This window comes from Sphaeramia orbicularis, chromosome 2 (assembly GCF_902148855.1).
Source record: "Sphaeramia orbicularis chromosome 2, fSphaOr1.1, whole genome shotgun sequence".
NCBI classification, from domain to species: domain Eukaryota; kingdom Metazoa; phylum Chordata; class Actinopteri; order Kurtiformes; family Apogonidae; genus Sphaeramia; species Sphaeramia orbicularis.
In genome coordinates this window covers 27694715-27711750 of record NC_043958.1, presented here as the reverse complement: position 1 = coordinate 27711750, position 17036 = coordinate 27694715, and the positions used below count along the sequence as shown (strand labels likewise).

The window sequence follows — 17036 nt, the reverse complement described above, 5'->3', positions numbered from 1 at the left end:
ATATATTCATGTCACTGTGTATTATAGAGCAGTTTGGACCTCTTTTGTGTTGTGTCCAGAGTAGAAGGCCAAACCAATATTTCTCACAGAGGTCTTATCTCTAAGTTCCTGACACTAACCAAAACACTTTCCACACGTCCTAATTTTCTCATGGGAGACAGAAGACTACAGGGTGATTTGTATTTTTGGGGTCAGACCGTCTCAGTCTTTGTCTGAGGGGTATCTCTTTCTATGGAGCTCCAAATAAAGGGATTTCTTTGACACTGAACGTTTGAACTTATCCTTCTTTATTATAGACGAATTAGTAGAGTAATACTTTTTCTATAGCAAAGGAATATAGTAAAAAATGCTCCAGGACCACATCTCCTACCCAACCTTTAATCATCAGTCAGTATGTAACCGATGTATGAACTTTTTTGCCGCTCAGAGATTCTGTGGCTCTGCTCCTGTGTGTGTGTGTGTGTGTGTGTGCTGCACTCTGCCCCAGGGCCTGCCCCCCCCCCCCCCCCCCCCCCCCCGATCTCTCTCTCTCTCTCTCTCTCACACACACACACACACACACACCAGTACAGTGCAGCTCTTCCTCCCACACTCACTCAGCTGCAGAGGACAGGACGAACACCAGAGAAAGTGCATTTTTTTCCTGTGGTAAGCTTTGACTTCTTAAACTATAGAACTCTACACTTTCGGGTCCCATGACAATACCGTCCTTGGTCGCTGCACAGACTCTCCACCTTTAGGACCTCAACCCGCCCTTTTAATGGCCTGGAGCCACAATCTGCTTCTTCTTTTGACAAACGGATGAGATCCCCTCGGGATATTGAACATTTTCCATCTATCCTTTTCCGGTTTGTGCAGTTAACAGCACAACAACTGCTTGTCATTTTCTTTTGCTGTTTGACTCCGATTGTAAACAATGAGAAATGTCCCGCTTTCTGCCCCTGAATGCGCGCGCATCGACATCGACGAATCAGATCGCTGAAATGACCAACCAATCAGAATGCAGCTTGTCATTCCCGGAAGTGCAAGCCTCGTTTGTTCCTCCTTTGTTTTTGCTGTTAGAGCCAGAGACAAGCCGTGAAACGGGTTCATCCAGCTTCATTCTACTCGATGTTAGTCGGTGGGTTTGGACACAGGTTCTCATCTTTTGATACTTAGGAGCAGTTTGAGCTCAAATCTATCCAAGTCTTTTTCCTCCTGGATATCTCGGTGCTCTCCGCTATAGTTAGCCGGGTGGACGGACGTTTCGGCCTAGGCCCAGAGTAGGACTTTTCGGGTTAGGGTTAGGGACTGCAAAAAGTGCAGTTCGAAACATCCTAGTCCGGAACGTCCTAGGCCGAAACGTCCAAGTCCGAAACGTCCTACATTCAGTTAGCCGGTACCGGAGCTCCTAACTCTCGTGCAGTGAAGCGGAGACGGTCTCGTGAGTTTGGATAGATTTCCTTTTCAGTCCTCGCGCTGCATGAACATGCTCCAGTTGTTTTCTATGCGCTGCATAGGAGTTTGTTTAGGGCCGTTGCTATGGAGATAACATGGCGGTAGTAGGAACAGCAGAGCTGGTATTTCTAATCCCGCCCGAAATACATAGTTGAATCTTATTTCCTGTTCAATAGAACAGAGTTTGTTCTGTTATAGATACTTCTACATTGTGATGAATAACAGTGACTAACGCCCCCGTTTGTGCCTGAGCACCCCCCTCTCAGCTTTCTCATCCAGAACGCCCCCTGGGGGGCGGTCCCATCCCTGTTGACAAACCCTAGTGGAGGATGTTCAAGTCATGTCTGCTGTTTGTTTGTTCCACTTGTAGATTTCCTGCCTCAGTGGATGAAATCCTGGAAATGCAGAGCCATCATACAGACCTTCTGGAGCTGCTGGGTCACAGATTGGATCTTTAGAACTGAAAAGCTTTTCTGAGGTCAGTGAATACTCCAACTGTGGGATGGTTTGGATTTATTGAATTGCTGATTTCCTCTGTTGAGTCTATTAATGCCAGTGAAGTTCCTCTGCTCTGCTTTATGTTTATCTATGAATTTGTCCAACCCTTTACTGAATAGTTTTTTCTAGAATTTGTGAGAATTGAGGTCGAACTGAAACAGGTCTGTAGTTTGTGAAATGGTGGTTAATCCTAGATTTATAAAGAGGGAACTTTTGCAACTTTCATTTGGTTTTAATTTAAACATAGTCCAGGTTGACTGTTGGTTTACAGAAATATGTATTCCTGATGTTTCATAAACCTATAAGTGTTTGAGAGTATGTTTTTTGTTTTGAAGATGGTTTTATCGGAGGTGACAGAAGAATTGAGTGCGTTCATGTCTCACAGATAGCTGCTGTCTAGGTTGTCTGACTGAATTTGTCGTGTATGGAGCAAGAGATCAGGAAGGATTTTTCCTCCTGTTGCTCAGTACATGTGCAGACTATTAGTAGATGGAGTTGTAATGTGAAACAAACTTCACTTTGTTCTTGCTCCTTAGTGAGTCATGTGTTGTTTGTATGTGAGGTTTCATCAAATATTGTTTTGTCCTTTTAACATTGAGTATCTGTTGCTGTTTGAATCAGTTACTTTGCTTCTTTGAACTGGTGTTTTGTATTGTGTTATTTTGTAGATGTTGCAGAATTTGTATCAGTAATGCTATTGTTGTGTTTCTACTTTTATTGTTGAGATGATGTGATATGAGATGATGCAGACTATTGGTAGATGGAGTTGTAATGTAATGTTTAGTTCTGGCTCCTTGGTGAATCCCCCCACCCCATTGTACTTCTGATGTTTGTTGTAATTGTTGGCTCTCCTGGCCTTTGTCTCCCTGAGCCCCCTCCTCAGCTAGTCCTCAGTCTGATGAAGGGCCTCGGCCCGAAACGTCACTCAATAAATGGTTTGGGAGCTCACAGGTTGTGCGGACCTTCCTTTATTTTTTCATGTTTAACTTTTTGGGATCCTGCACACCTCTAATTTTGGATGTGCGTGTTGTTTACCCTTTTTCCTTGGTGAACCCACCCCCATTGTACTCCTGATATTTGTTGTAATTGTTGGCTTTCCTGGCCTTTGTCTCCCTGAGCCCCCTCCTCAGCTGGTCCATAGTGAGGGAGAGAGGGTGGGAGGTGACTGGAGGGCCTCCTCTGTTACAGGGAGGGGCAGAGATGGCGATAATAACAGCCGTGGGGGGGTTCAATAATTGGGTGGGGGCTGGAGTCAGGACAGATTCGAACCTGTTGAAATGCAAATTCAGTTCCTTTGCTCAGTCCTGATCTCCACCTCCAATGGTGGGCGGTTGTTACTTGATGTGTTCAGGGTGCAGACACTAAAATTACTTCTCTCTATTCTGCGGGTGGAAGATCTATCTAAATACGGGTGTTGTGACTTTATTTGGGGGAAAGATAAAGTACAAGTAATTTGTGTTTGGATTTTTTATAATTTTATGATATATATGCAATTTCATGTTAATTTATTTCACAGTAAAAATATGCAGTATATTTCATTTGTGATTTATGTTAAAAGTTGAGCTAAATAAGCCATAGTGAATGCTAAGATTAAGATAACTACGTTTCCCATGAGGCTTAGCATTACCCAAGAGGTATAGGAAATTTTCACGGAAGTAGATGTATGTATGCCACGAGTTGTGAAAGTTGTATGTGTTTTTCAAGTTGCCGCATGCAGTAAATGAATGCGTATTTTTAAACCGAGAGTCTCGCTTCATTATTTTTAGACATAATTTGGATAATTGCAACATTTTTTGGTGCCGAAACCCAGGAAATGGCGGACGAAGATAGAGACATCGAGTGGAGGCCGGTGATGAACACATAGAAAGGATAAAACGAAAGCGGCGGACGATACGGAGTTCAACCACGAAACTGTTAAACCAACTCGACGCAGAATTATTGAAGGACGATGCAGATGTGGAACGTCTACGGGAGATGCTGGCAGTGCTATCATCTAAGGAGGACAGTTTATCCCAGCTGGGCCATGACGCACACTCGGTTGGAGGATGTGGAGGCGGAGATTGACCTCGCGGAGGATTATAAAGATTGTATAACTGGGATGAAAATACGAGCTCACCGGAAAATAAGAGAGTAAGAATCTGTGAGGGATCCAGATACGCCGTCCCCCTGCCGGAGTGATGGAAATACAACGTCTGCACAGTACAGTAACCTATCAGTAAAGTTACCTAAGCTGACGATTGACAAGTTTAATTGAGATGTAACTTTATGGCAGGAGTTTTGGAACCAGTATGAGACAGCTATTCACAGTAATACTGGACTATGTAAAAGAGAGAAGTTTACCTACCTGAAAACTTACCTGATAGGGTCAGCAGCTAAAGCAGTGGTGGGACTCACTTTGACAGACAGTAACTGTGATGCTGCAGTAGATATACTCCAGAGCAGATTTGGCAGGAAAGATCTCATTGTAAATGCTCACATGACCAAACTACTGAATCTCACCACTGTTAGGAAATCGTCAGACGTCAGTGCACTGAGGCAGTTATATGATGAATGTGAAATTCAGATTAGGAGCTTAGAGTCATTGGGCGTAGTTTCAGACACTTATGGTAGCATGTTGTGCCCAATATTGCTATAGATGATGCCGGAGGATATGGCTCTTGAGTATAGCCGCCTAAAGGGCGAAGATGAGGAATGGAAGGTCCCTGATGTTCTTAAGTTTTTACAGAAGGACGTTCAGAGTAGAGAGAGGGCTTAGCAGATGATGAGATCACACAACCAGAAAGAGAGCCAGTCTGTTAATAAGCCATTCACCAAGTCATGTACTGTCAGTGACATAAAGTCAAAGAAAGTAAGCATGACTTCTGCAGCTGCATTGCATACAGCCAGCCAAAGGGTTCAGACTTGCCTATTTTGTGACAGTGCAGAACACAGGTCAGAGAAATGTACAGAATATGAAGTAGCTGCCCGAAAGGAGAAGCTGAAGAAGCTAGGTAGATGCTTTATATGTTTAGGACCAAAACATATTGCTAGGTTCTGCAGATTAAAGGGACAGTCATGTGCTACATGTAGAGGTAGACATCACATAGCTATACAGGGTGGGTAAGCAAAATTTACAATATTTTGAGACAGGGATTGAAAGACAGTGTACGACCAATTAGTTTATTGAAAGTCATGAGAATTTATTTGCCACAAGAAAATTTACATAATAGAAAATGTTTTTATTCTATGTGTCCTCCTTCTTTCTCAATAACTGCCTTCACACACTTCCTGAAACTTGTGCAAGCGTTCCTCAAATATTCGGGTGACAACTTCTCCCATTCTTCTTTAATAGTATCTTCCAGACTTTCTCGTAATAGTTTTGCTCATAGTCATTCTCTTCTTTCCATTATAAACAGTCTTTATGGACACTCCAACTATTTTTGAAATCTCCTTTGGTGTGACGAGTGCATTCAGCAAATCACACACTCTTTGACATTTGCTTTCCTGATTACTCATATGGGCAAAAGTCTCTGAAAAGGTATGGATAATAGTGTTAGGTATAATTATGACATCAATATATGTTTGGTTTCAAAACAATTGACGTAGTGCCTGATGAGAAAAAACAACTAAATGTTCATTGTAAATTTTGCTTCCTCACCCGTATGTGAGGGAAAGGAAGCACACCCACCTGTAGTTGCAGACAAAATGGACACTGTAATTTCTTCAGTAATTCCCCAAGCAGAAGGGACAAAATCAGATAGAGAAAACACAGTGTTGCTGCAAACGGCCAAAGCATGGTTTACAGAACCAGCTGGCAGGATGATAGTTCGTTGTTTATTGGATGGAGGTAGTCAGGGAAGCTTTGCGCATGAGGATGTGGTGAAAAGGTTAAACCTACCTACAATAAGACAGGGAACATTTACTCTTCACACATTTGGTTCACCTTCTCCAACAACAGTGAAGCGCAACATAGTGAAACTTAGTTTGGAAAATATCTATGATAAGGAGCAGCATATTGAGATAGAAGCAGTAGTGACCCCTCAAGTGTGTACAGCTGTAATGAAAGTTCCTGGAGAGCATATACAGCAGGAGATGAAAAGGAAGGGTCTTATGCTTGCAGATTTCTCAGGACAGGACAAACCTGAACTCGCAGTGCTCATTGGCTCAGACTACTACTGGTGTGTTGTGTCAGGTCGTGTAGAGAGATTAACAGAAAGTCTAGTAGCACTGGAGAGCATCTTCGGATGGGCAGTACAGGGTCCAGTAGCTGTATCCAGTATGACAGAGACAACATGTATGCATATTCAGCTTAGTGAGGAAGCAAACATGGACAGGCAGTTGCAGACATTTTGGGAGCTTGAGTTGTTAGGTATTGTTTCAAGTGGAAAGGTAGAGAATACAGAGGATAAGGAAGCTCTACAACGATTTGAAGAAACATGCATCTATAAAGATGGGCGTTACCAGGTAGAGCTGCCATGGAAACAGAATCATCCTGCACTCTCAGTCAACTACTACATCGCTAAGAAATGGCTAGAGGGCTTGAAGAGGAAATTCATAAGGGATGTCACCCTCTACAGCAGATACATTGATGTGGTAGAAGACTACTTAAAGTAAGGAATTGCTGAGGATGTACCAAGCGACAAAGCTTCATACCCAAGAGGTGAGATTTATTACTTACCTCACCATGCAGTTCTGAGAGAGGATAAAGTGACAACAAGGTTACGTGTTGTTTTCGATGCATCATCCCACGAAGAGGGAAGTCCCTCCCTCAATGACTGTTTGCAAACTGGCCCGAATCTCAATCCAGATCTGATGAGTGTTTTAATAAGGTTCAGACTGCATGAAATAGCTTACATGGCAGACATAAAGAAAGCATTTCTGCAGATATCACTGTCAGAAAGAGACCGAGATGCTGTAAGATTTCTGTGGATTAAAGGGACTCCATCAGAAAAGATGGATGAGGAGCTGCGTGAGCTCAGAATGACAAGAGTGTTTTTTGGAGCATCCCCAAGCCCATTCTTACTTGCAGCAACCATAAGGAAACATCTCAGAAACTATGAGTCAGAACACCCACAAGTGGTGGAGAGCCTCAACACTTCACTATACGTGGATGATTTCATTTCAAGCTCAAGAGAAGTGTCAGAAACTTACACAGTGTCAACTACAGCAAGGAGCATTATGTCCACTACAGGTATGGATCTATGCAAATGGATGACAAATTCTGTGGAGCTAAAGTAGAAATGGCAGCAGGTCTGCATGGACTGCGCTGAAGAAACACAGACACATGGGTCCTTGCTAAAGGTCCTAGGACTGGTATGGAGACCATCCACTGATGATTTTGTGTTTGATCTCAGGAGTTTGCTCACAATCCTGAAGGAAAAGGAGAACACAAAAAGAAGCGTTCTGCAGTCAGCTGCTCGCATTTTCGACCCTCTGGGATTCCTGACTCCTTTCACAATCAGGATAAAATGTCTGTTCCAGGAAATGTGGGAAAGGGGACTCAGATGGGATGAGGAGTTACCACCAGATCTAAAAGACAAATGGCAGCAATGGTGTTCTGAACTCCCACACCTACACCAGTTATCTGTCCCACGATGGTACCAAACGGATGTAGACCCACTGAACAGTCAGACTTTAACACTACGTGTGTTTTGTGATGCAAGTGAAAGGGCGTACTGCGCAGTAGCCTACTTACAAGGAAAATCATAGGATGGACAAAAGACTACGAGTCTAGTTGCATCTAAGACAAGAGTGGCACCACTTAAAAAAATGACATTGCCATGTTTGGAGCTAATGGCAGCAGTGATAGGAGCCAGACTCGGGAGCACACTCATGAAATCACTGCAAATGGACAAAACTCAGCTGCAACTATGGACAGACTCAATGATAACACTACACTGGATACGTAGTTCAGCTCTGAAGGGGAAACCATTTGTTGCAAACCGAGTAACAGAAATTCAGACATTAACTGCGCCAGAGTCATGGTCCCACTGTCATGGAAAATGGAACCCAGCTGATCTTCCTACCAGAGGCTGAAAGGTGCAGGATCTCAAAAAAAAAACACACTCTGGTGGAATGGACCAAAAGTCTTAATGTCTCAGGCTCAGTCAGAAGGAGCTGAGGAGTTCACTCAGGAGAATGAGATGAATGCTGAACTCAAGTCAAAATACCAGGTCACTGTACAGTTGGTACATCAAGACACAGAACACTTAGCACCAGTTTTAAATTTAGAGAAGTACAGTAAGCTTCAAACAGTGCTTAGAGTGACAGCCTGGATAAGGAGATTTGTGAACAATACATGTTCAAGTGAAAAAATACATGGTGAACTGACAACAGAAGAGCTGCAGGAAGCAGAAAAATACTGGATTAAAGTGATTAAAAATCAGAGCTTCAACACCGAAATCAGTCTTCTAAAGGCAGGAAAAAACCTCAATGTTGATTCTAGGATCTGAGAAACAAAACCCTTTCTGGACAGAGAACAGCTACTCAATGTTGGAGGGAAACTCCAACAGTCTGATTTCACGTTCAGAGAGAAATACCCATGGATTTTGCCCAACAAAGACAAATACACAGAAATGTTGGTGCAGTATGAACATGAGAAGATAATGCATGCAGGTGTAAGAGACACCTTAGTTCAAGTCAGAGAGAGACACTGGATTTTGAGAGCACGTCAGATTGTTAAAAGAATTGTGTCTGGATGCAGGTTGTGCAAACGATTTAAAGCCACAGCCGGACAGCAGACAACAGCTCCATTACCAAGAGACAGGATAACAGAGTCACCGCCTTTTGAAGTCACAGGAGTGGATTTCGCAGGACTGCTTTATGTCAAGTTAGCAGGTTCCATGAAAAAATCATACATCACGTTTACCTGTGCCGTCACTAGAGCAGTGCATTTGGAGCTTGTCTCAGATCAGTCGACAGAAAGTTTTCTGTTGGCATTGAAAAGATTCATCTCAAGAAGAGGATTGTGCAAGGTCATATACTCGTACAATGCTAAGACTTTTAAGAGAGCTGATCACGATCTAAAGGAATTCTTCTCAGGCAAGGGAATCACCTGGCGGTTCATCGTAGAAAGAGCAGCCTGGTGGGGTGGATTCTGGGAATGTCTGGTGAGGTCAGTCAAAATCATTCTAAGAAAAGTGTTGGGAAAAGCCAAACTGAATTTTGAAGAAATGTGTACTATTCTAGCTGAAGTGGAAGCAATTATAAATTCGAGACCACTTACATATGTGCACAACGACGTAAATGAGCCCCAACCACTGACACCAGCACATTTTTTGGTGGGTCAGAGGCTCACTTGTATGCCTCCCAAGCCATTTCCAGCAGACAGACAACACCCAACAGTCAACAAGGAGGAAATGACAAGGAGATGGAGATACAGACAAAGGCTCATGACCAGCTTTTGGAGTAGCTGGAAGAAGGAGTATTTGTTGGACTTAAAGTCAGCTCATCGCGTGGAGACAACACGACCCTCTCAGCTGAAGGTTGGAGACGTCGTACTCATTGGAGAGGACAACATTCCAAGGCAGTCGTGGAGACTTGGAAGACTGGAGGAACTGTTTACAGGCTGAGATGGTCTGGTTCGCTCATGTGCAGTTCGCACCCCTTCAGGGACTGTTATGAAGAGACCAGTTCAGCTGTTGTATCCTTTGGAAATATTGGATTAACTTAAGTTAATGGAGGGGGGGTTATGTTGTGAATTTATTTGGAGAAAGATAAAGTACAAGTAATTTGTGTTTGGAGTTTTTATAATTTTTTGATATATATGCAATTTCATGTTAATTTATTTCACAGTAAAAATATACAGTATATTTCATTTGTGATTTATGTTAAAAGTTGAGCTAAATAAGCCATAGTGAATGCTAAGATTAAGATAACTACGTTTTCCATGAGGCTTAGCATTACCCAAGAGGTATAGGAAATTTTCATGGAAGTAGATGTATGTATGCCACGAATTGTGAAAGTTGTATGTGTTTTTCAAGTTGCCGCACGCCGTAAATGAGTGTGTATTTTTAAACCGAGAGTCTCGCTTCGTTATTTTTGGATGTAATTTGGATAATTACAACAACGGGTCTATGTTTTGGCGTTTTGATGTACAGGTTGAACGTATCCACCCTTAGATTTGGTCAAATTGGATTCAATACGTCCAAGTTGGTGACCTTACGTGACATTATATGATCGTGGCGGTGCGACGAGTTCTGAGGTTTTGTCATCAAACAAATAACCCCCCCCCCATTGTACTTCTGATGTTTGTTGTAATTACGCCCTTTTCCTCAGCAGGAACTTTTGCTGGAACTTTGAGCATTACCCTGAACTTTCAAAACCCCTGGTGCGTTTGCACCAAAAATTACTCGGGTAAATAACTTTCCCCCAGCCCCGAACTTTACCCGAAGAAGTTCCTGGTAGGGAGGTAGTACTTTTCAGATTACCAGGAACTCTTAGGGGCGGGGCTGTGAGCTGGAGAACGCTGATTGGTGGACTAGACTCACAGCCAGTTATATTGAATTAATTTAAATCTCCTATTAATGGATATTGTTTTTGCCTGGGAACAAGCTTTCTCCCTTTCCTGCTCTGTAATACCTGTTTGGAGGTCTTCGATCCATGCTAGTTTTCTATAATTTGAGGACTCTTTAGTCATTTTTATCAATTTTTTATACATTGTTGAGATCTTCCCCTTACTATAGGGGTCTGATGTTGCTAGTACTTCTACAATACTTAAAGGACATTTATATGACTGCATCTTGGAGCAAATAAAACTACAAATCTGAAAATATTTTAACAAATGGGTTTGAGTGATTCCAAATTTTGTTTTAAGACTTTCAAAGGACATTAGAATATTATCTTAATAAAGGTCTGAAATCCTTTGCAGTCCCAACTGCGCCCATTGCCTGAATCCAGGATCACATTTACCTGGTTTAAATAATGCAGTGCCCCAAATGGGGTAAATTGTGATATCCCATATTTTTCTCCAAACATGTCTTGTGTTTCATACCAAACTCTAATTGTGTTTTTTTAGAAATGGGTTAACTGTGTCCTTCTTAAGTTTCTTCAAAGAATCTGAATAAAGATACTTATCTAGAGTAAGTGCTCTGGCATTTTCTCTCTCTATCTGAACCCAAGGTAAATTGGAATGTTCAGAGAACCAGAAGAAAGCTGATCTAAGCTGGGCTGCCTTAAAGTACCATAAGAGGTTAGGTTAGCCAAAAGTTCAGAAAATAATGTCCCATCCTGATCAAGCAGAGATAGGACTAAAAGAACCCATGTCTTCTGAGTCTTTACCCTTTTTGTGTATCACTGTAATGAGCGCTTCTGTTAGGGTGGGAGGAAGGACACCATCAGAGTGGGCTAGAGTGAACACTTCATGTAGACATGGGCAGAGAATTTTGTGAATTTTTCATGCAGCTCACCTGGAAGGCCATCAGGACCTGGGGCTTTATTGCTTTTAAGTGAAGTGATGGCTTTTTAAAAACTTTTTCAATAGAGCTTTCTGAGTTCAGCTGAGCAGATTCATTTTATCTAACTGGGAGAGACTGCATTTATCCAAGAAATCCTGCATAGCCGTATAGTCTGTATTGTTTTTGGAAGTGTACAAATTTTTGTCAAATTGGAGAAATCGATCATTAATGTCCATGGGTTTCATCAGAATCTCACCTTTATCAGATTTAATTTTATGTATTGTGCGATCACTTTCCTGTTTTCTGACTAGTGGGGGTAAAAGTCTGTGGCTTGTCATTGAATTCAAAAAAATTCTCTTTGGTAAATACGAACGCCTTACTAACCCTTGCTGAGAGTATTTTGTTATATTCATATTTTCAGACTGATATTTTTTGTTGTGTAGTTCATTGGAAGGAGTTTGGGCATTCTCGTTGTCCAGAAGGTTGATTTGGTTGTCTAGTTCAAGTAATCTGGTGCTTTGAATGCCTCCCAGAGAATAGAAGGGGTGGTTTCTGAATTATCATTAGTATCAAAATAGAGGGATATTTGAGCTTCTAAATAATCACAGAACTCTTTTTCAGTTAGTAACAGAGGATTCAGCCTCCAGTTCGTCTGTGGCTTCACCATGCTTTGAATATTCACAGTGCACATTAAAGGGCTGTGATCTGAGATCAGAATATTATGGTATGTCACATCTACGGCATATGGCATTAATTTGGCTTCTATGAGAAAGTAATCTATCCTGCTGTATGAGTTATGCATTGCTGAGTAAAAGGAGCATTCTCTGCCACTCAGGTTAGCAATTCTCCAAATGTCAGGCAAATTAGTATTATTGATGAATGTTTTCAGAAAGACACTCAAATTACTTCTCTCTATTCTGCAGGTGGAAGATCTATCTAAATACAGGTCTATGTTTTGGCGTTTTGATGTGCAGGTTGAACGTATCCACCTCAGATTTTGGATTCAATACATTCAAGTTGGTGACCTTACATGACATCATATGATCATGGTGGTGCAACGTGTTCTGAGGTTTTGTCATGAAACAAGTAATTGTTGTAACTCATTTGTACATTGTTGAATCTGCATCAGTTTTCACATGTAGAATAAGAGGATTGAGTTCTTAAATGTTTGAAAATGTCCTATTGATTATCAAACTAGTTAATTTTATCTGTCTGCTTAATCTGGTTTGAAAGGGATGTGTTTGTTGTGTTCCATTCCACTGCATTTCAGTGACCACCTCTTCTGTTTGTTTGTGTTTTGATGTAGAAAGAAGACAAAGGTGGATTTAAAGTGAAACCTAAAAGTTGTGTCTGGACAAAGATCACCTGATTCCAGCAAACATGGATGGAAGACCCACCTGTGACCAGTGTGGAAAGACTTTCACCAGAGCAAGTGACCGAAAAAGACACCAACGCATCCACACTGGAGAAAAACCATATGAGTGTGACCAGTGTGGAAAGACTTTCACCACAGCAGGTAACCTAAAAATCCACCAACTCATCCACACTGGAGAAAAACCATATGAGTGTGACCAGTGTGGAAATGCTTTCACCAGAGCAAATGACCTAAAAACCCACCAACGCATCCACACTGGAGAAAAACCATATGAGTGTGATCAGTGTGGAAAGACTTTCACCACAGCAAGTAATCTGAAATTCCACCAACGCATCCACACTGGAGAAAAACCATATGAGTGTGACCAGTGTGGCAATGCTTTCACCAGAGCAAGTCACCTCAAAACCCACCAACGCACCCACACTGGAGAAAAACCGTATGAATGTGACCAGTGTGGAAATACTTTCACCAGAGCAGATAGCCTAAAATTGCACCAAAGCATCCACACTGGAGAAAGACCATATGAATGTGACCAGTGTGGAAATGCTTTCACCACAGCACATCATCTAAAAATCCACCAACGTATCCACACTGGAGAAAGACCATATGAGTGTGACCAGTGTGGAAATGCTTTTACCATAGCAAAGGACCTAAAAATCCACCAACGCATCCACACTGGAGAAAGACCATATGAGTGTGACCAGTGTGGAAAGGCTTTCACCACAGCAAGTTACCTAAAAATCCACCAGCGCATCCACACTGGAGAAAGACCATATGAGTGTGACCAGTGTGGAAGTACTTTCATCACAGCAAGTCACGCAAAAACCCACCAACGCATCCACACTGAAGTAAGACCAAATTGCTGTGACCAGTGTGGAAAGACTTTCACCACAGCAAGTAACCTAAAGTTCCACCAACGCATCCACACTGGAGAAAAACCATACGAGTGTAACCAGTGTGGAAGTGCTTTCACCAGAGCAAGTGACCTAAAAATCCACCAACGCATCCACACTGGAGAAAGACCATTTGAGTGTGGCCAATGCGGAAAGAATTTCAACCAAATTAATGGGCTTAAACGTCACCAACGCATCCACACTGGAGAAAGACCATATGAGTGTGACCATTGTGGAAAGGGTTTCATCCAAATGAATAGGCTTAAATATCACCAGTGCATTCACACTTGAAAAAGACCATATTACTGTGACCAGTGTGGGAAGTTTTTCACCTAAAAGTCCACCAACGGACCCACACTGGAGAGAGACCCTACAAGTGCAGATTCTGTGACAGATCTTTTATCACAGTTTCAAATTGTACTAAACATGTATGTGCTAAACATTTCTACAAAGGACAAAAACTGAACAGTCATACAAAAAGTAAGACATTGGATTCTAGTGGAAAGAGTCAGTGTCATAACACACCTAAACAGTTTGAATGTTTCCAATGAGATGAAAGATTCTTGTCATCCTCTGTCCTCCGCTATCATCAGTGCAGATGTGAATCATTAAAGTCTGGACCAAAATGTCCCTCAGCATCAGATGACAAGAAGAAACACAGTGTGTGTGAACCAGCAGCACCCACTTCTGACAAGAACATCAGACTTCAAAACCTCCAGATCAGACTTCACAGAATCCAGATGTGAAGACAAACATCAGACTGAAGGCTGTGTTTTGTTGTCATCAGAGTACAGAAGTGTGTTCTAATGCACCACCTTCACAAAACAGTGATGTTACTGAACCTCAACCTGCCACGAGGTGAAAAGTTCTAGTGGGGGTCATCAAGGACCTGGTTTCTATGGCGATACTACTTCTCATTAACTCTGTGGACTTGAATCAGTAACTTGTTGTGATTCTGTTGCTGGTTGGGGTTCACACAGTTGGATTTACATCAGTCAGAAATGACATGATGAACACAATATAACTGAGACAGAATGACTGATGAGCTGGTAGTGGTTTAGTCCCAAACTGAGGCCGACAACATGAAGGAGATCACATTCCACTGGAGGAGAAAGTTCACAACCACGAAAGGAGACATCACAACCAGTCAGTGCTCCATCTAGTAGTCCAGTCTGGTACTGGTCTGGTCCAGTGTTTACCTTAACATCAGACTGGATTCAACATTTTTCCGCTGGTCTAACCGTGACCTGCAGAATATGTTTGATTTGATTGTAAATGTGTTGAACTGCTGATGACTGTGGTAAAGAAGAACCACTGGTGAATCAGAAAGTTCAGGACATCAATGGAACTGGAACAAATATTTAGTCATGTTCTGTTGTTCAATGTTCTACTTAATCACCTTGTTTTATTCTGATTCTAAAGTGGACCTGAAACATGTGACTAAAGTATTCACCATAATCACCCTTTAACGGCATCCACTCATTATTTGTTCAATTACTTTTTAATGTTTTACTTTTTCCACTTATTGAATTGAATGAATGAATTGTTTATTTTGGTGTTTACATTAATCATTGCATATAGTACCATAATTAGAACAAACATAAAAACCAAAAAAGGATAGTCTAGAAGCAAAAGCTTATTTTAGTGCCTCTCCTTTTCCCCTGATCCACTGCTGACATTAAATTAAATGTGTTCAGCATCGAACATTCTCATTATAACCGAAGAATCTACAACAACTAAAACACATCTACCATCTCAACTTCATATTCCTGAATGATTTTATACTCATGACATTTTTTAAAACTTTGTCAGAAAAGTGATCAACTTAAATTCATCATCAAATCCATCCCATAATTTCACACCCACAACCCAAATACATCTAGACTTCACATTTGTCCTCATTTTAGTCCGTTCTCAAATATAAAAACTTCTTCAATTCTAATTACTCTTTCTTAATTTAAAGAAATCTTGAATACTATTTGGAACAATATTTTTTACTTTATAAATCATACACAGTATTTAAATATATCCGATATCCAGCAATTTGAAGGTTTTAAGTTGAATCAATCAATTATTAGTTGCTTCCAAATATCCTACTTTATTAATTATTCTAATAGTTCTGTTTTGTGATTTTACTAATGTATCTATAATAGTTTTTTTTTTCCATATTTCTGCACAATATGTTCAGTAGGACAGAACCAAAGAACAATAGATCATGTACAGGCTGTTTTTGTTCAGTCAGTCCCTTGTTTTATACAGTATGTCTACAGATTTGGACACTTTACTTTGAATAGACTCAATGTGAGGTTTTCAGCACAGTTTACTATCTAAGTTGACACCTATAAATGTAGCTTCATAAACTCTTTCTATTATCAGTAGGTCTATTTTCAGTACAGGTTCTGTTATTGTCATGTTTATATCAGTGAAATATGACTTTGTCCTGATTTGATGTGTTATCATGTGCATCACTGAGTGTTCTTTAAGTCTGATTCAAACATAGACTCAGTTCTGTTTAGTTTCTTGTGTTGTTTGACTGTTTTCCAGCAGGTTATGGTGATGAAGGAGTGTGAAATGTTGTGTGTAAACAGATTCAAATGTGGTTGAGTTGAATGTTGACACGTGTCCTCCACACAGCACCGGGAGGATGACTCTATGTTCGTGTGAAGGTTGGAGTTCTCCTCATCCTTCTGCTGTTGGATCGTAGACTGTCAACAACATGGACTCCATATACTTTGACTGAACTCATACACTGTGTCACATCTGCATATGATGGGTTTGGGGTCATTTATTGTGTTGAATTGTGTTCCCTGGTCACATTCTACACTCAGAGCAGATTCAAACATTTTGAACAAATGTCCCAAAGCAGCTGCTCAGAGTTCAGTGAGGGTCAAAGGTCAAGGCTTTCCAACTGTCCTTTTTCCACAAACATTTTGAAGCGTCCTATGTGACAGTTAGAATAGATTATTGGTATGTTCCAGATATCCTGTATTGTTAATTATCTGTATCACTGTCTTTTGAAGTGTGCATAATGGCTGTAGGTTGGTTTTGGAGGTATCTGCCCATACGTCCACACAGTCATTCAAACAGAGAAACACAAGTGAGTAAATAAAGTGTGTAAAGCTTTGTCATCCAGTCAGTACCTGGCTCTTCCTATCAGTCCGATCAGTGTTGTTCTAAAAGTCGCTACAAGTTGCCGACTGACGCTTATGGGGCTTATGTTGCACAGTAGGTCGCACCTCCCCTCATCCTTCTCTCCCTCCAAAACAAATGTCAAAACTCATCCATTCCCAAAGACCTTTCCCTCCTGATAGAAACCTTAACCAGTTAGCTACATTTCATATTCATAAAATCAAATAAACGTCACTTTGAAAACCAAGCACAGCAATATTTGAACACAATTAAACATGACTCTAACCAAAAATCTACTAAAATATAGAACTTAGTTTGTAAATATTTAGA

At 41.2% G+C, this 17036-nt stretch overlaps 3 protein-coding genes across 3 annotated transcripts in view; 1 reads left to right on the top strand and 2 right to left on the bottom strand.

Annotated features, from left to right (window-relative positions):
• Window positions 1-14171, top strand: part of LOC115433429 (zinc finger protein 420-like) — a 32106-nt gene extending 17935 nt beyond the window's left edge. Inside the window, exons 4-5 of the mRNA XM_030154845.1 lie at window positions 1065-1077; window positions 12701-14171. Coding sequence (XP_030010705.1) covers window positions 1065-1077; window positions 12701-13868 — 1181 coding nt within the window. The 3' untranslated portion in view covers window positions 13869-14171. The remainder of the gene's footprint in view (window positions 1-1064; window positions 1078-12700) is intronic.
• The window catches only part of LOC115431685 (zinc finger protein 271-like), a 145695-nt gene that overhangs the window by 106217 nt on the left and 22442 nt on the right, over window positions 1-17036 (bottom strand). The gene's annotated exons all lie outside the window — the stretch shown is intronic.
• LOC115431679 (zinc finger protein 664-like) overlaps window positions 1-17036 on the bottom strand; it is a gene marked incomplete at its 3' end in the record, with an annotated part of 114913 nt that overhangs the window by 75869 nt on the left and 22008 nt on the right. The window lies entirely within an intron of this gene.